Source organism: Ptiloglossa arizonensis, chromosome 5 (genome assembly GCF_051014685.1).
Source record: "Ptiloglossa arizonensis isolate GNS036 chromosome 5, iyPtiAriz1_principal, whole genome shotgun sequence".
Classification (NCBI taxonomy): Eukaryota; Metazoa; Arthropoda; class Insecta; order Hymenoptera; family Colletidae; genus Ptiloglossa; species Ptiloglossa arizonensis.
In genome coordinates, this window is record NC_135052.1 from 11,762,045 (window position 1) to 11,780,612 (window position 18,568).

The 18,568-nt window shown below is 36.3% G+C and overlaps 4 protein-coding genes across 6 annotated transcripts; 3 read left to right on the forward strand and 1 right to left on the reverse strand.

Annotated features, from left to right (window-relative positions):
• Nucleotides 1-716: 716 nt before the first annotated feature.
• LOC143146689 (uncharacterized) lies at nucleotides 717-6,244 on the forward strand. Of its 2 annotated transcripts, none has more exons than XM_076311203.1 (11): nucleotides 717-1,514; nucleotides 1,970-2,170; nucleotides 2,234-2,533; nucleotides 2,610-3,012; nucleotides 3,097-3,281; nucleotides 3,659-3,748; nucleotides 3,823-4,104; nucleotides 4,183-4,420; nucleotides 4,562-5,039; nucleotides 5,117-5,411; nucleotides 5,520-6,244. In XM_076311203.1, exons 2-11 carry the CDS (start codon nucleotides 2,135-2,137, stop codon nucleotides 5,682-5,684), a joined length of 2,472 nt encoding a protein of 823 aa, XP_076167318.1. In that variant the 5' UTR covers nucleotides 717-1,514; nucleotides 1,970-2,134; the 3' UTR covers nucleotides 5,685-6,244. The 2 variants fall into 2 exon arrangements, with proteins under 2 accessions (XP_076167318.1, XP_076167317.1); XM_076311202.1 differs by lacking the exon at nucleotides 717-1,514 and adding an exon at nucleotides 1,730-1,862.
• Nucleotides 6,245-6,880: 636 nt separating this feature from the next.
• LOC143147026 (uncharacterized) lies at nucleotides 6,881-10,244 on the forward strand. Its single transcript, XM_076311844.1, has 5 exons — nucleotides 6,881-7,178; nucleotides 7,441-7,630; nucleotides 7,691-7,989; nucleotides 8,048-8,699; nucleotides 9,868-10,244. Exons 2-5 carry the CDS (start codon nucleotides 7,477-7,479, stop codon nucleotides 9,954-9,956), a joined length of 1,194 nt encoding a protein of 397 aa, XP_076167959.1. The 5' UTR covers nucleotides 6,881-7,178; nucleotides 7,441-7,476; the 3' UTR covers nucleotides 9,957-10,244.
• Nucleotides 10,245-10,397: 153 nt separating this feature from the next.
• On the reverse strand, nucleotides 10,398-14,146 carry LOC143147025 (ATP-binding cassette sub-family F member 3). Of its 2 annotated transcripts, XM_076311841.1 has the most exons (9): nucleotides 13,693-14,146; nucleotides 13,497-13,602; nucleotides 13,171-13,357; nucleotides 12,757-13,091; nucleotides 12,133-12,631; nucleotides 11,829-12,052; nucleotides 11,375-11,736; nucleotides 11,079-11,299; nucleotides 10,399-11,005 (listed from the first exon to the last, which is right to left on the reverse strand). In XM_076311841.1, the coding sequence occupies exons 1-9, from the start codon at nucleotides 13,763-13,765 to the stop codon at nucleotides 10,859-10,861; spliced, it is 2,154 nt and encodes a 717-aa protein (XP_076167956.1). In that variant the 5' UTR covers nucleotides 13,766-14,146; the 3' UTR covers nucleotides 10,399-10,858. The 2 variants fall into 2 exon arrangements, with proteins under 2 accessions (XP_076167958.1, XP_076167956.1); XM_076311843.1 differs by lacking the exon at nucleotides 13,693-14,146 and having other exon boundaries at nucleotides 10,398-11,005; nucleotides 13,502-13,602.
• A 1,131-nt stretch (nucleotides 14,147-15,277) lies between these two features.
• On the forward strand, nucleotides 15,278-17,680 carry LOC143147266 (uncharacterized). Its single transcript, XM_076312370.1, has 3 exons — nucleotides 15,278-15,302; nucleotides 15,907-16,019; nucleotides 16,155-17,680. The coding sequence occupies exons 1-3, from the start codon at nucleotides 15,293-15,295 to the stop codon at nucleotides 16,680-16,682; spliced, it is 651 nt and encodes a 216-aa protein (XP_076168485.1). The 5' UTR covers nucleotides 15,278-15,292; the 3' UTR covers nucleotides 16,683-17,680.
• The last annotated feature ends 888 nt before the right edge of the window (nucleotides 17,681-18,568 follow it).

Genomic DNA, 18,568 nt, shown 5'->3' on the forward strand with positions numbered 1-18,568 from the left:
ATTTTAAATAAGAATATTTTGAAATGAAATGTCTATATCTACTATTATTATTAAACAGTACACTTTCATTAATATGACATTAAGTATGTACATTTATCGGTAACTATATATATTTGGCAGTATAGTGAACACCGAGGTTCGCTATATACTTTTAGAAAATCCGCAATTAAGCTCATAAATTTAACACAGTTTATACTATTATCGTAATATTTTCATGCTAGAAATCTAATCTTTATGAAAACGACATTTTATACATACCCAACGAAACATTCACGAAGTTATGAAAAGAAGGGCGTGCAGCTCCTCCCTTCTTCAGATTCAGCCGTCATCTGGCAGTCATCACTTAATGTTGCTCCCAGTAACTGGAGCAAGAAAGAACATATGCCCAATAACGACGGGGTGTCGCGACCCCGCTCAAGCGTGGCCCTGACCGGACGCTACCGCTAGCTAAAAAGAGGGGAAGGAAGGCCAGAGAAAGTAGGAGGTGTGCATCGTTTATCCCTCTTCGTCGGGGTGGGCGTCCGACGGTTCCTGCGTACGCCCCTGTCTAACGAACCTCTGCTTGCTGCCAGCAATTGCGAGCGAGTACGACCAATCAGAGCCTTCGTCCGATCGTCTCGCGGACGGCGACGTTGCCACCTCGTGTACCGCCCCACGGCGAAAGTAGTCCTCTCATAGCGGTATTCGTAGCCCTGTTTTCGCGAGGGACGGCCGACCAACACGTTGTCGCATACGGATATACGTGCACGTGTTGAAATCACGTTGGAAATTGGATCGCGTGCGCCAGGTGTAGCAGGATCAACGTGGCTACAGTTTATCAGCGAAAACTGTCGATCTAAGAGAAGACATATCGTCACAAGAGAACGAGAATATCGGCTTGACCACGTATTCGGTGCTTTTGGCGGCAACTTTAAACGCAGCGTCGATTTCCTCGTTCACTTACAGAGCCGCTCGATTGAACGACTTGTAACAGCCATCTAAATTTACTACTAAGTTTTGTTGCGGACAACTGCGTTGGGAACAGAGGAGTTTCGAGTATCGACCAAAGAAAGGAAAGCGTAGATCGTCGACCACGATCACTCTAGGCAACGTAGTGCGCTCGCGCGCGCGTACCCGCCCGCCTAACGACGGACGCTTGCATGTGTGCATAGCTGCATGCGTCCGTGAAACGCGCCTGGTAATACCAGTGCCTCTAAACGAGCCCCATACATTTTATAGAATGTCCACATGAAAGGTTCCTCGTAACTTCTAACACACAAATCCATCGTGAAGGATAGACTGATTCAATTATTGGTCGCGTGCTATAATGGCCGCCTACGCACTAACCGAGAGGTGAAACAGGAAGCATAACAGCAGGAGTGCGATATCTGGTTCTCTCGAGGGAAGAAAGCGGTAGCGGGAGGCAGTGTGGACGTTTCCGCGGAGAAGCACGTGCCGGTTCGCGAGTTAGGTGGAGTCCCATGCGCAAAGTGGGTGGAGGCTGCATCGTGAGGCTGCCTTCCCCGTTATCGCAGGTACGTGAGAGTGTGAGTAAGCGGACAACCGACCAGCGCGACCGAGTGGGCGGGTGTGACGACACACGCTGTGCGCCTGTGTCGGTGGCTATGCGCGTCCTTGCCACGGCGTGCGATATTTCGAGAGGCGGGTGGGGCGGCAGGAACAGGGGCGTAGGGAGGCGGTCCTCGATCGGGTTCTCGAGGAGTGCTCTCTGGCCTTCTTTGTCTCCCGAGAGTGGTCTTTGCACGTGTCGATATCGTTCGAGTCGTTGAAGCTTCTTATGAGTAGTCTTTGGTTGCCCTGTGGGTTCGATTGACGTCTAGTGTCTTCTCTTGATGTTGCTGGGTCAGGATACGGGTCGCGAGGTGTGTTTTTATTTAATTCAAAAAATGGGAAACGAATTCGGATATGGATACGATCTTCTAATACATCATAGAGGAGAATAATTTCTAAGAGGAAAATGGGTTTCCAGATCAAACGCTCGCGGAGCGAGTATTTTCATGTACCAAGGACTAAATAGTTAAGCCGATTCGGTATAGCAAAGGATGGATTCCTAGCATAAGGGTGCTCAACGTAAAATTAGCGTTGACGTCGACGTTGTTTTCGTTAGAGAATATACACGACGAATATTTTCATCATGAAACGAAGCATAGATGGAAGAAATATCACCCAGGTAAGATAATCTTAATAGAAACTAAACAAACAGGAGTGAAAGAATATTAAACTTGATTGATAGGAGGAGATGGAAGACCATGATCCCTTGCAAGTGCAACAGCAACAACAAGATGAGGCTGAGCAACAACAACTGGAACAACAAACTGCCCAACCACAGATTCGTTTTTTAAGTGCAAATGTTCTGCAACAATTACAGCAACAACAAGATGTTCAACAACAAGCGCAGCAGCAGCAGCAACCTCAAGTTATTACACTCCAGCAATTGCAAAACTTTGTGCCTTTACAAACTCAGCAGCCGCAACATGATCAACAGAGAACACAAACAATTTCAGTGCAGTCTTTGCCTCAACAGTTTTTGCAAGTGAGCATATCAATGGATAATGTTTAAAAAAACAATAAATTGTACCATCTCTAAAAATGTATAATAATTGTTTTAGGGTGCTCAGTTAATTAGTACTCAAGCTCAAGCTGCTCTTCAGCAGCAACAGCAACAAACACAGCAGCAGCAAGCACAGCAACAGCCACAACAACAGCAACCGCAACAGCAACTTAGCTATAGCGTAATTCCACAGATGCAAACTGTTAACATTGACGGCCAAGAGGCACTCTTCATTCCATCTTCTGCTATGTCTGCTGCAGGCGGGCATCATCAAACCCAGCCCACGATGCAATTTGCTACAGCTAGTGGCCAACAAGTTCAGCTTGCTAGTCAGCAAGTACAATTAGCTAATGGTCAAACCATTATTACACCACAGCCTGTCAGCTTGATAAGAGCACCCAATGTCTTTCCTACTTCTATCATACAAAATATTACTGGACAAACTGTTCAGTTACCATCAGGTGTGTACCTTTTATGTACTAAATAAACGGTTTGTATGTTTAAAATATATTCAGGGTTCCAATATAATATTGCATATGTTATAGGTCAAAGTGTACAAGTTAGACCACTTCAATTTCCTATGCAGCATGTTCAGCAAACTGTGCCTGTACAGGTGCCAGTTACTGCTAGTAATGGACAAACTATTTACCAAACAGTGCATTTTCCTGTTCAAGCATTGTCAAGTGTTTTTAATGTGCCTGCAACACAAATGATACCACAGATCACCCAAGTATGTTGGAAAAGCACAAATAAAAATTACTTAACACTTTACTTACTGGAAACCTATTGTTGGACTTTTTAATTAATCAACACTTATTAACCTTATTTTTGGTCAGAACTTATATTATCAAATTTAATAAAACAGACGAAGCTATTGATATACAGTGTATGCAAGTTGACCCCAGTCTAGATTAATATAGATCAAGATAAAAGGTACTTCTTCCATATTTTATTAAAAAGTAAAACAATCACAAATACTTCTACGTGAGACTTCGATGTGGTGTATTTGTTCCCAAATGGGCTAGTTGGTAAAGTGGTAACTCATTATAGTTATACAAGAATTGTTATATTTAAAATGGTTATACTTAGAATTTAATTTACTTTCAGCAAATTCCCCAAATGGCCCAAATAATTACACCAAATGGACAAATTCAACAGGTTCAAATTGCTAATTTGCCACAACTTCAAAGTTTACAGGTGATTATAAAATAAAACGATTTATCATATTATAATAAAATATATATTTCTATTTAAACATTATGGTGTTCCAGAGTCAACAGGTGACACAGGTGGCTCAGCAAGTTGCTCAGCAGCAGGCACAACAACAAACTCAACCACAAGTAGTACAATCTGTACAACAGCAACAGCAGCAACAAGCTGCACAAGCTCAAGTACAACAGCAACAACAGCAACAAGTGCAGCAAGTTGTTCAACAGGTTATACAACAACAGCAGCAGCAGCAACAAGTTCAACAAGCGCAACAACAATCTTCTGCACCGTCATCAACTGTAGCAACTTGGAGTACAACTGTAACAACTCCAAGCAATGTTCAGGTAAAGAGCAGAATAAACAATCGATCAATTATTAAATAAATTGTTGAATGTGGGCTTCGAATATTCGAACATTTATAGGTACTTGGAATTGGTGCACTTGGGAGACCAGTTGCGGCAAGTGGTAATGTAATCACTACAAAGGACGGGCAAAAAATTGATGTACAAACATTATCAGCTTTAGCGAGACCACCAGAGTCAGTTGAAGGTGATATAAAAGTAACCAGTATTGATGCCAGGCAATTAGCTAGTGGTCAAGTTATACATATTCCTGCGGCTCAATCAGCACAGCCTACTGTACAGCCCATCACGATTACAGGTATATTATATCAATGGTTGCACGCTTTTACGATATTATATCTCTTGAAAATAGATGCAAGAATATTTCTATTAATTCGTATCTTTTTTTTTTATTTTTTCATAAAAGAAGTAGACTAATACGTGCATGTATATTTTATAGGAACACAAGCGCAACAGTTAACTCTAATTCCTGCATCCGCATTAGCAAATTTAACCGCTCAACAAGGCAATATGATGAGAGGCGTTGGTAGCGGGAGTATAATGCAGATTCAGCCTGCCGCCGGAATGAACGCGGCAAATGGTTTCCTTCAATCAATACCTGTGCAAAATATCCCAGGTCTGGGTAACGTGCAAGTCATACCTGCTAGCGCACTTCAGCCTGCCACTGTTCAGACTTTGCCTACTGCAGCAGCTACACCTATTGTAGCTGCTCCAACGGTGCAATTAGACTCTAACGATCCAACGAAATGGCAAATTCTGCAAACTCTTCAGGCAAACGGCACATTAACAACGCCCACTCCTACATCGCATCAGCATCAAATAACCACCGCAGCGTCCACAAATATGGATACAGACTCTAATAAGCAACACCGAAGAAGAGTTGCTTGCACGTGTCCAAATTGTGGCGATGGTGATAGGTGGGGAACGTTTTAGTAAGAAATTCCTTCATTCAGCGTTCTCATGAATATACTTTATAATTAAATTTCTCGTATAGGAATAGAGACTTGACTAGGAAGCGGCAACACGTTTGCCACATAGCTGGATGCAATAAAGTATATGGAAAAACAAGTCATCTACGAGCTCATTTGAGGTGGCACACCGGAGAACGGCCATTTGTTTGTAGTTGGATATTTTGTGGTAAGAAATTCACTAGATCGGATGAGCTTCAGAGGCATCGTAGAACCCACACTGGAGAGAAAAGATTCCAATGTCCTGAGTGTACAAAAAAGTTCATGCGATCAGACCATTTAACAAAGCATATAAAGACACATACGAAGATTCGAAGTACGGTAAGAAAAGTTGTGGTCCGAATGGGACTAATTCCTCTAAAGCAAAGTTAGAAATACGAGAAAGGACTAATTGTGGAATTTATTTTAATCATTTCCTTTATATTGTAGGAAGCAGCTACTTCCACGCAGGAAGGTTCTTCCGACAGTCAATCTTCCACGGAAGAAAAAATTATTATTGCCCTCCATAAAGATACGGAGCAATCTGATATCGTTATTACTGAGCAAATAGACGAAATAAAGACGCAACCAACGAATCATGTAACAAACGAATAAAATAAAATCATTCGTGCCGCGTGGGTTCCTTTGTCTTTGAAGGTTTACATAAAACCGTTGATTAATTAATTAATTGGTTGGTTGGTTGTTATGTTAACAACATCGATGAAAGATAAAATTTGTCAATAACCATAACTTTATATTGTTTAACGGTGGTTTGTAAAGATTATCGCAATTATTTTCTGCGATAAAGCAAAGACGAGAGAGAGAGAAAGAAAGAAGAAACTTTTTACAGGGATTATCGTAATTCATAGTGCATATAATCTATTTTTGTATTGAAAAGAAATTTTGTAAATATGTATATAATGTATATTAATGTAAAAACTTTTGCACAAAATGAATTTTACACTTATAAACGGTTTTTGATATTACGATTCGTAGAAATGGTTGTCTTTCACCTTATTGTAGTGAAACTTACGGCACGTAGGGACAATAATATGTTACAAATCTTTTCAGGTATAACATTTAAATAGAATAATATAAAGAATAAACAGAAGAAAGGTAAGATTGTTTTACTTTTAGTTCGCGTAAAAAAAACATTAAAAACTTTTTTGAAACAGCCTTGTACCACCTACATGCGTATGTTATTGTATGTTAATTACATCGTTTATCAAAATGGCACTGTTTCATGAACTAACACGTGTTTCATACTTCTCGCGCCTTTTTCCACACATTTCCAACACAATGTGTAAATATTGGTTTTTATAGTTCAAGCAAGAGATTTTTCATATGCTATAAAAATAGTTTACACATTTCCAAATACTCGATTTCCTTCAGAAATCAACAGAATCATTTGTCATTTCATTAATCTTTCAATAAATCAAAAAGTAGAAGAATTAATGCATTATTTTTTACCGCCGAAGTTGAAATTTAATTTCTGAGGTGCTTAAATAACTGGCGGCAAAATATAGAAAAAGAAAAATACTATAATAAAAAATTCACATTAATTACGTTAGGGATCTGATATTTCAAAAATGAAATAGTTCTGACATAGAAAATAATTCATTAGCCGAATTAATTATTTCAAACAATGTTGTTGCTATGGCGTTCAAGATTTAATGTCAAACGTTTGAAAACAGATATATGTACGTTTCTCCGATGGAATGCGAGGATACAGATCCAATTCTTATAACCAATTGCAAGACAGTTACAAGAGAAAAGTACCGTTCTCGTTTCACTGCACGATTTTAAGGCCTCCCAGGTGTGGTATGTATTCAGGTGCACTTGACGTATGCATGTTCGATCGGATGTGACTCGTCAATGCCATAAACAAACGACGGACTATTGTCGGGATGTGCATGAACACTGTCGTCCGTACGAGTACCGGGTCTGCGTCAACTTACACTTGCAAGTGTATTTGAAACGTTCGTTATCTTCGAAAATTTTGGAATGTCGTGGAATACGTTTATTCACAGTGAATTAAAAACGGACACAAAGTGCGGTAGTTTCAAAGACCATCCCGCCGTGGGAAGAGAATCTGCTTGTCAGTTTTAGGTAAATAATTTATGCAACTTATATTGTTTTCTCTATGTATCTATCAAAATCCTGAGACATTTTAATATAAACATAGAAGATCCGGTAGAACGTGGAAATTATTTTTGTGCTAACCTAATTGTAGCTTTTCTCTGTAGGAGGTCTAATCTTATCTTTTAAAATATACTTCAGCCATTATACCGTTTACCACCCACGATTCCAGTTAAAACTACTAAGATTGCATTGTGTTTTCTTAAATTAATCGATTAATTGTTTTTATTAGGAGCACTAAATACTTTTGTAAAAACTTTGAACGAGAATGCCTGCACCACCTCCTCCACCACCTCCTGTTTTCAATGCATCGAGTTCCAGTACTGGAGATCAGGATAGAACTTTACTTCTTCAATCGATTAGAGCTGGAAAAACCTTAAAGAAAACTGTGACTGTAGATAAGAGCCTGCCTGCAGTTAGTGGTATGTTATAAAGAATGTTTGTCACTTTATAACTTTGCATCGATAATATCTTTTTTCTAGGTAGAATAAAAGGAGAACCAGGAAATTCCTCTTCCTCTAATAACAGAGAAAATAATAGTTCTAATGTAGTAACCAGTGGCATTAATAATACAAGTAATGGAGGACCCATAGGATTAGGTGGATTATTCTCTAGTGGTATGCCAAAATTGAAGCCTATAGGAATTAGGCCATCTTCGAGTGAAAAGGACACCTGTAATGTAAATAATACAAATTTCACTCAATCCACTACACCTAGTATAAAACGAGGTCCACCTCCAGTTCCACCACCAGCTTCACAAAAGCCACAAATGTTTGTTCAGGTATAGACATCAGAAGGTAGATATTAAATACATTTTAAAATAATAATTTACATTCTAGAAAGCTAACTCGACACAGGGACATAGCACTACAGATTCTGTGAGTTCCATTACTGAAGTGCCCAAGGGATTTGGGAAACCAACTCTTGCACCTAAGCCACCTACAACCCCATCAACTGCACTGCACAAGCCATCACCACCTCCTAAGAAATTAAACTTGACTACTGGAACAAGTGTATCGAGAGCACAAAGTATGCGGTTGCTTAGATCACCACCTGTGCTTGCACCGACCCCACCATCTCTTCATCAATCACAAGATTGCTTGAATGAAACTCAACCAAGGCCGACGAATAGAGTTCTTAGACCTCCAGTTGCGAAACCACCCTCTCCTCCTACTTCCCGAGTGAATAGCTCGACTACCATAGCAACAAGGGCAGCACCACCACCACCTTCTAGAGTCACAGTTAGTGCTCCGTGTATACCGCCTCCACCTCCGCCACTTCCACATCGTCCTGCTCCCACTCATCAGAGACTGGCTCCACCGCCGCCGCCTCCACCAACTCCTCCTACAAGGAGTTCCTCGATGCGCAATGGACAAAGTATGAACAGCTTAGACCTAGAGGTACGATTCGCGGACACGTTTCATTCTATTGCGAATTTTCCACCGCCGGAGCAGTTCAAAGGATTCGCAAAAGTCTACAGCAGCAGAAACGGTGAGAACGACGTGCTTGAACATCAATCGCATTCTTTCTTAAACTTTACTATTAGACGGTACACTTTTGAATTGTTTCTGTAAGTTTTATTTGGTATGAGAGAGTCCTGCATATTTGCAATTCTAAAAATATAAAACAAGGCTTATTCACTGCTTCTCATGTGATTTAACAGAGGATGAGTCACCATGCTAGAATCTTGCATGTTTTTCCTGCCTGAAGGATTAATCATTCTCACTCGATTTCATGCATGAATGACACAATTTGTTTTGTCTGTCAATTATGACATTGAAGTGTAAATTTGCATCGCACAAAGTGAAAATCAAAAATAAAGGTATACAACACTTGACACTTCTGACTGAGTATATTCAAATATTTATATAATGGTGATTGTATACATAACAATGTTCCCTAATTCTTTGATAACTCAATCAATTTAATTGCTTACTTTGCTTTATCATGCACTGCAATACATCAAAAGATTAGGAGTGATAACCCTTTCAATGTTGATTACAATAATTTTGTATTTGTTATGTGTATTTGAAAAGAATTAAAAAGAGCATAAAATTTACAAAATAATGGTCGTATGTGAATTTTTTGTGTAAATTTATCATTTACTGGTCAAAATCAAAACCATTCATTTTTGTGGGTAATATTTTATAGAAAGCATTCTTATATAAGTCGAAAATATGACAGGAATACTAGTCGCAATATATTTCCAATATTTACATTCAAAGTCAAAGCTACACTAATGCTCTCTATAGTGTAAAAATATCTCGGATTCTTCCTTTATCATAGGTTGATATTGATGATATACTTTCTTAAAAGAACATAAACACGTTTTAAAACTTGGGTTGGGAAATGATGTGTTTATACTGTCACTGGCTCAAGAATTTAATACTCTAGAGTATTGATACGACGTATGGATTTAACGTTGAAAGGGTTAATGAAGTTCATATTTGGAACTACTGATATTAGATGCATACATAAATATCTAAGCTAAATCAGTCATTTTTGGGTATTGATATTAATCATTTGAGTTGTCTAATGTACTGATCTTCAAGATCCACCTGCATGCTATAGGACTCATAGTGATCGCTCGATAATGGTATGTGTAATTGAAATGTACAATCCTCAAGAGGAAAGTAATGGAAATATTTGAACATTCCAGCGGCAAAACAACAGGCTCCTGCACCACCTATGCAAACGTCTTCTATATCCAATACAATGGTACCATTAAATACGACATCTGGGGGTTAACTGTGGCAATATAATGCAATTTCTTTGGCACATTAAACATTTTCAAATAATCTGTTTTATTTATTACGTTACACGTTAGTTTTAATAACTTTCTGAGCATTAATACAACGAAATGGAAGGTTAAATAAATGATGACTTCAAACAAAGAAAAGTACTGAAAAAGAAGTATTAAAATGATTAATTATTATAAATTATGAACATTTTATTTGATTAAAATAAATAAAATGTTAATTTTAATTTCATTCATTTTCTCGTTAATCATTGCTGTGGTACAAACAGCATTAAATTATAACACGTTGGTTTCTACAACCATGTATATTGAAATTAAAATCTATACAAAATATTAGTATGGTTTTTCTAGATAATAATGAAAAACTGCAATAATAAATACGCGACTAATTAATTATGTATATTTATCAATGTAATCTTCTAACAATTTTATAAAAAGACAAAATGTTATATACTTTTATTTATAACAACGATTTTTTATTATTTACTAATGTACAATATTAAATATCAGAATTCTTTAGGTATAGTTATTGTATCTGGCAGTCAAACGATGTGATACTTTCCTAATCCTACTTGTCGTGAATTCATCAAGACTCAGTCTATCTCGTAGATTTTGTGTTGACAATGAAATATATATTATAAACAATAATTCTTAATGCACTCAGTTTTATTTAAAATAGGCAGTATAATGTTTTCGCGGTGGTCGATAAATATCTACATCGATGAACAAATCAAAAGGCACATTGTCCCAAAATGAAGAAGCAAACGTGTCTCAGTGAACGTTTGTATTTTTTTTTTTTTTTTTTCATTTATTTAAATCAATGGAAATATTTATGTCGGTAACTTAATACGGGACAATGTAAAGTGACAGAACGATTAAATTAAAACGATCTTTACATTTCAAGTTCTCTTTCAACGATCTTACGGTATTCGTCAAATCCTCCCTCGATGCACCGAACGGAACCTTCTCCGCATACCCAGAGTTCAGTGCACACCATACGAATTAACCTTTCGTCGTGCGAAACTAATATTACACCAGCCTGAAAAATTATTACAAATAAATCGATACACCTGTCATAAATTTTATGATATGATTCAAGAATTAAAATTTACTTGGCAGGTATTCAATGCTTTTCCTAATGCTTCGATTGACTCAATATCAAGATGATTCGTGGGTTCATCAAGCACTAAAAAGTTGGGCATAGCAGCGCACATTAGCGCGAAGGCAACTCTAGACTTTTGTCCACCAGACAGAGAACTTATAGTTTGTAAGGCTAAATTACCACTTATTCCAAAACTTCCAAGCATTCTCCTATATTCCTCAATAGGTTTACCTGGAACATTGAACTAAACTTGTACTATGCTCACTTAGATATCACTGAAAGAACGTTCTTTGATTTTGTTCATACCTGGAAAGTGATTTTGTAACAACTCGACCGGACATACACGCATATCCAGTTGATCGACATGATGCTGACTAAAGTATCCAAACTTCAAATTTCGATGGACATGTACGGTACCCTTCGTTGGACTCAAAGTACCAGTTATTATTTTTAAAAGCGTTGTTTTACCTGCACCATTCTCTCCTACAATACAAATGCGAGATTGCAAGCTGCCGGTAAGATTTACTCCAGTGAATATCACATTATCACTTCCTCCAGTGTAACTGAAGGACACTTCATTGAGTTGCAATATTGGTGGGCTTAATTGTTCGACGTCTGGAAACCGAAGTGTTACTTCTCCCTCTTTTTCCATTGGTTTTAATTCTGGCCTAGTAAAGCGATAACAATATTTTTAATGCGTTGTTCAAAACTTCATTTATTTGATGCCGTACTGACGATATCATGGTGATATTGTACTTACAGCTTCTCCAACATTTTTATTTTACTCTGTACACTCGAAGCACGATTGGCATTGTATCGGAACCGATCAATAAACTCCTGCACGTGAGCTCTTTTTGCTTGTTGAGCTTCGTATTCTCTCTGCTGGTTCCTTTCGCGTTCTCCTTTGGTCTTCGCGAACTGTTCGTAATTACCACGATATGCCTCTATTTTTTGAGCTCGTAAGTATAATATATCCGTGGGAACCTGTTAATATACTAAGCATATTATTAAGTACTTCACAAACGATAGATATTTAAAAAAATAGATTTATTTTAATACTATACCGTATCCAAAAAGTTTCGATCATGTGAAACTACAAGTAACGTGGTTGGCCAAGATTGTAAATATTTTTCCAACCAAAGTATCGCTTTGATATCAAGCATATTTGTAGGTTCATCGAGTAACAGTAAATTCGGCCTAGAGAATAGCGCCCGCGCTAATGCAAGTCTCATCCGCCAACCACCGGAAAAAGATTTAGTTGGCCACGATTGTCTTACAACAGAAAACCCGAGTCCTGATAATATAGCACTTGCTCTAGCAGGTGCTTTATCTACTTCAGCTAATTGCATTGCTTCGTACACTCTGTGTAATTCTTCACCTAACGTATCTCCTGCTTTGCCACCATCTTTTTCTATTGTTGCTTGCAACTCTGCTTCTTTACTGAGTAACATACTTCGCTCTTGATCACACTCTAATACAGACTCAAGGGCAGAAGTATCATTGCCAGCAACTTCCTGTTCTACATGTAGCACTCTTATGTGAGAAGGTATTCTCAATTGTTTGCTGTAATAATTATAATATAATAATATAACGTAAAAGTTATATTACAGATAGAATAAATAACATAAGAGATAAATAAAGTCTCATTAATATCTAGAAAACTGTTAGGAAAAGGTACATTTTAGTACCTAGATATCATTCTCAACAAAGTGGTTTTACCAAGTCCATTTCTGCCAATAAGGCCATAGCGTCTACCAAACGCAAGTGTTAAATCAGCTCCTTGCAATAAAATTCTATCTCCATACGCTACATCAAAATTCTCTATTTTAATATCTTGAGTTTTATTTACACCACCCTTGGTTTCCATTCTACTGTCTTTTTTACTTGTCATTTGACTTGCACTTGCTGCTTCTATACTATGATTTGTGGTATTAACACGTCCAGCTGACTCTGTGTTAACTCGTTTTTCCTGTTTCTGTTGTAACTTTGCCTCTGCTTTTTCCAATTTCTTAGCATCCACTTTCTATTAAATAATGTAAATACAATTATATAAGTAACAAGATATTCTTTAAAATTAATTTAATAATAAAATAAATGCTTACCATGCCATCATCCCTTGTGGTGACCCATATACTTTTTATTTGTTCTACTTGAGCCTCCAAAGTAGCAGCCATAGTACCCAAATGAACAGGCGCATTTAACACTTTATTCACTCCATTTTTTTTCCTTTCAACGCTTTCGTCGTTTGAACCGCCTTTCAACATTTCCAGTAACTTCACGCATATTTGTCTAATGTAAGAAATAGTTCCAGATTCGATATTTAGTTATAAAAGTATTGGCTGAACCACGACAACAATGAATTAAACGACATCGATACGATATAATCGATAATAACGTAAAAATGACAAGTGTGAACACGTTTACAGACCTAACCTCATTCTCTGGTTTCTCGGCGACCTCGTGCAATACTTCTCCTATCGCTTCGTACACTTCGTCGCCATCCTCGAAGTCATCTTTCGAACTGTCTAAAATACCTTTGCACAAAACAAATATCGCACATTCGATTTCAATGATACGAAGCAAAAAGTTTTATGATTTATAGGTTAGGTGTCTTCGAAATATACCTTCCACATATTGATACAAATCATCGTCTATTGTAGGAAATTGACTGCGAATATATTCCCCACAGACTGCCATGCCAGTTAACACGTTCAACGAGAATGTCGAAGAGAATTTGCTCCGAACGGTACACGAAAAGACACGCTTGACAGAACGGACGTCAAAATTCTCTCAGACACTGTGAACACATGTTTACCAGTGTGGCCAGATGAAGCATTGCGACTCACCCAGCGTCATATGAAGTTCCCCCACCACTACACACACTAAGTAGAAGCAGTGAATCTGTGAATTCGGCACTTCGGATAGTATCGGTCATTCGAGGAAGAAAGCGAGTGTAAAGTTTTCTTTCTCGTTCCTAAAAGATCTAAAGTCCAATTTGCGGACAGACAGTTTGACTGACTGATTAACTATGATTTAAGTTTGAAGACAGAACATTACTCCACGATTCATATAGCGCATGAAATTACTGTAATGAAGAAAAATGTCAACAAATTTTTTTTATGAAAAAACACATATTAAGACCTCCTGATCATGTTTTGCCTGTTAAAAAAAATGTTGTGTTGAATGTTATTAACATGATTACATTAAAATGTTTGAATGGATTTCAATGAAATTTTATATTTTTGCTTTAAGATCTGATTAGATTTTGGGTGTAATCCATCTATGGATAATAATAATTACTTCTTGTAGCTTGTTGATTATTTCAATATATGCGCGTTGTTTTACAAATGAATAAAAAGTTTTAATTAAATCTTAAAGAAAATTAAATTATATATAAAAATATTAAATAAATCGATTAAAATGAAGAGAAGACTTTAGTCATTCAAAAACATTTTGTTGAAATATAATCTGAACAGGAGAACTAATTATTGTAGAAATAGACTAATAATAATGGAAAACACGGGAAGACGGTAGTCCCTTCTATCCAGAGAGAAATATAAAAATATAACATAGCAACATAAGGTGTACCGAATCGTTTAAATGATATATAAAGAAACTCATTGAATAACAAAAAGCTTGTAAATATTTCAATCCATTTCGATTGATGTACTAAGGAACTATAGGAATGAACTAATGATACAATGATATTGTTTACTTTTCTGTCTAGATGGAAGACATCATCACCTTATTGTGGTTTCTATCGAGCGGTAACATGAACGTTTTTTAATAATTATTACTTTATAAAACTCAGCTTTATAGAATTTAAAATGTAAAATTCAAATATAAAATTTTTTTGAAATTCATTTCGCCGTTTTTATGTAATCATATTAACAACATTCAAAACAAAATTATATTTTAATAGGCAAAATGCGATGAGGAAGTTCTAAAATGTGTTTTTCCGTAAAAAAATTTGTTTTATAGAATTTTTCTTCATTACAATAATTTCTTACGCTATATGAATCTTGGGGCAATGTTCTGTCTCCAAACTTAAACCACGGTTAATGAGTCAGTCAAACTGTCTGTCCTCAAATTGGACTTTAGATCTTTCAAGAACGAGAGAGAAAACTTCAACTCGCCTTCTTTCTCGAATCACCGATGCTGCTGAAATGCCGAGCTCACGGATGCACGGCTTCTGCATGTGTATAGTAGTGGGGGAACTTCAATATGGCGCTGGGTGAGTCGCGATACTTCATCTGACCACACTGATGTTTACGCCATTTTGGAACACAGTGCAGCTGTCGAGACGTTGGTCCAGATGGATTAATTGGAATTTAAACGAATTTTTGAAATGTACAATCTGTGTATGGTTTTGCGTACAATTTTGTTAAGATCACTCGTTCGCGTCAATATCTCATGAAATTTCTTTGCGATGCACGCGTTTTCGTTTTTGACCAGAAATTCAACGGCTAAGTAGCCATTTTGAAGCTGTCAAAAGCGATTCTTACTATTTGATTGTGTGCGCGGTACGTTCTTTCGTGTTCTGACATTTGGTGTTGAGTACCGTTCGACTTTTATATTGTGAGTCACTCGTCAGAGAACGAGTAAACATAATCGTAAATATTGAAAAGCTTTGAATCTAAACTTTAAATGTATAACGAGAAATCAACACCGTACCAAGGAAGAGATTACACAGAGAGCTAAAAGCACTGTGAATTTTTACGACACAGCATCAAGTTAATCTTTAACAATTCTTTTATAATACTGACGGGTTTGTTTAAGTTCCTTTTAATCGCTTTAAAAACAGAACATAGTTTCTAGTGCAGTTGTATTCAAAATAGAGAAAATGGCGACTGATATTCAAGAATCGGACACTGATTATCATGAAAGACCCGCTTCACCGAAAAGACAATGCACGCAATTTGTTAAGGTCAATGAATCATTTCGGGATACGGTAATTGTATAATATATATTATAAGTATAAAGTATGTGCTAATAAACTATCTTTCATTCAATTTTTCAATTTGTGTACATGTACTATTTAAAAAGTCTCTGCAGAATGATATTCAACTGGATTACCTATTCATAGGAAGAGAGTTCAAATGAGAAAGAAGACACTGCACAACATACAGATAATATTGAATATGATGATGCAGAAACATGTGAAATAGAAAAGTTGAGAATGTGGCAGGAATGTCAAGTGTCAAGCGGATATATGGATAATTTTATCAACAGAGTTTTAGAGCACCATATGAAGAAAACATCCCCCTTTGATAATTTCAGAGAATCTACTCTTCAAATGGTCAGAGTATGGAGTAACATGGACGACAGTGCAGTTCTGATGGCAATTCGTAATCACGGTTTAGTTCCAATTGCAGAAATGGTTTCTTTGGATGAACATTGTTCCAGCCCATCTAATTATGTTCAAGGTGTTGGAAATTCTGTAGCTACTACATCTGCAGATTCTTTGAGACTAAATAATTCAACAGATATGGAAGGATATAATGGATTCGATTCAGATTTGGATAGAATAGATGAAAGCGATCAGCAGGTCACCTTTTTAGAAAGAGCTGTAGCAGAGGCTATCAAGAAAAAGGGGCTTCGTGCCCTTAAATAAAATCTCATTCTAAAATATGCTTATATAATAGCAATGCATATAATTTTTTATCTTTACAAATCTATTACAATTTCTATGATCAACTTCATAGATGATATTCATCAGAAAGTTGATATTTATCAAAAATATTCAAAAAAATTTCTCAATTCCGATTGAGAAATTGTATTCTGTGAAGGAAATTAGCCCTGATGACTATTTCTTTACTTATTAAATGCAGATAAATCCAGTTATGCATAGAAGTGTAACATATGTGTATGCTAGATTAAAATATCTTTGATGAAATTTTATTAATATATAAAAGAAGGTGGATGTAGAACAAAATTATGTTCGTACTTGATTGCATTTGATAAAATTGAAAAGTATAATTTTTAACTGTTGAAAAAAAAAATGATGCAATGTTTATCATATATAATTCATTAAGAAAAGTATTACAAATGCTATTGTAATTAACTCTGCAAGTTTTAGCCGATATTAACAACTTCAGGCACTTTGACGAGTAACTCAATAAAATATAAATATAAAAAGTATGTACAATAATTGTATGGCATCAGTTAGTTACTTAGTATATTGTTCAAAGGTACTAATTCATTCCACGCAGCATTATATTACTTTTATTCATTCCTAAAGATGTATTTCATCTTTTTGTATATTATAACTTTTACGTGATACGTAAAAATATGTTTACGTTGTAAATTAATTTTTAGTTTCATATATATATATCACACACGCATGCACTCGCGCGTATACATAAATACATCATTTTGGAAACAAGAGAGGGCCATTGTATGTAAGAGTACTGCAATTACTTTTTACCTTTTGTATACAAAGGCCTTCGCGATATATGTATTTCATATCTGTAAATAGATTGTTACGTACGAAACATATAAATAAATTTCCATTTACGTTACACGACGATATGTAGCTCTAATAAGACATGTAACGCATTCTCGATAATTCGTATTTCTAGTAAACTATAAATAAAGAAGTATAAGCGACTACGAGACCGTATTATTACAAAAAAATTTCCTACAGTTTTTCAGCCGCTCCCGGTAATACAAACTAAAATTTGTTGAAAAAGTCGAAAAAATTAGTTATAACTCGATTAGGCTAAGGCGGTTGTCCAATAGAGAACAATTCAAAGATTTACGTTATTTCCTTAGGTATAAAGCATTTGTAAGTTGTGAAGAATCTGCAATATCTTTTTGTATATTCCTAAGCAGATTTTAAAATATTCTGTTAATTGTCAATTTTGTTTCATTTGCATAAGTTTTGTGAGACGGTGACAGATACGACACAATTTATTACATTTTAATACAACGCCTTATCAAACGATTTTGTTACACCCTTTTTGACCTTACCGCTTGTATGTGATATCAGTACGAAATTGGGACTATGACGAACATAGTGAATACATGTCATTTGCGAATGTATTTTGACAGTAAGCGATAATAATCAATTTCCTAATTTGAGTTTCCTCGTGGTCGTCGATCTTGCTTGTGTAACCAATACATTGACAAGCCGAGACAGTGACGTGCAAAATCAATAACATGCATATTATGGTACATTCCTTAAATTAAAAATAAGCATTACGCCTGGTAAGAAAAAAAAATAATATACATCAATTGTGTCTAGTTATCTTGTTTTCATCGAAAAGATCGATATACCAGCACACGATGCGTTCGAAATATATGTATGTGCATAAGTGCTCGGCCATTAATCGTACCGCGAATCCATACACACATTATTGCAGCTACAGCTTTGACAATTTACATTAAAATAAAATAGAAGAATTTTTGGTATAACAATTGATTGTCGAATTTATAACAAATTGTTTCTCTCATAACAAAAGTTGGTAATAGTTTATAATTACCACCATTTGAGGGGTG

Bases quoted from the DNA above. Each gene is read 5' to 3' on its own strand.
- LOC143147266 (XM_076312370.1), top strand. The intron at 16,020-16,154 runs GTAATTGTATAA...ACCTATTCATAG, and splicing joins ATGAATCATTTCGGGATACG to GAAGAGAGTTCAAATGAGAA.
- LOC143147025 (XM_076311841.1), bottom strand. From the start codon at position 13,765: ATGGCAGTCTGTGGGGAATATATTCGCAGTCAATTTCCTACAATAGAC. The intron at 13,092-13,170 runs GTAAGCATTTAT...ATTATTTAATAG, and splicing joins CCACAAGGGATGATGGCATG to AAAGTGGATGCTAAGAAATT. The intron at 12,053-12,132 runs GTATAGTATTAA...GTATATTAACAG, and splicing joins ATCGAAACTTTTTGGATACG to GTTCCCACGGATATATTATA.
- LOC143147026 (XM_076311844.1), top strand. From the start codon at position 7,477: ATGCCTGCACCACCTCCTCCACCACCTCCTGTTTTCAATGCATCGAGT. The intron at 7,990-8,047 runs GTATAGACATCA...TTTACATTCTAG, and splicing joins AGCCACAAATGTTTGTTCAG to AAAGCTAACTCGACACAGGG. The intron at 8,700-9,867 runs GTGAGAACGACG...TGAACATTCCAG, and splicing joins AGTCTACAGCAGCAGAAACG to CGGCAAAACAACAGGCTCCT.
- LOC143146689 (XM_076311203.1), top strand. From the start codon at position 2,135: ATGAAACGAAGCATAGATGGAAGAAATATCACCCAG. The intron at 2,171-2,233 runs GTAAGATAATCT...CTTGATTGATAG, and splicing joins ATGGAAGAAATATCACCCAG to GAGGAGATGGAAGACCATGA. The intron at 3,013-3,096 runs GTGTGTACCTTT...CATATGTTATAG, and splicing joins AACTGTTCAGTTACCATCAG to GTCAAAGTGTACAAGTTAGA.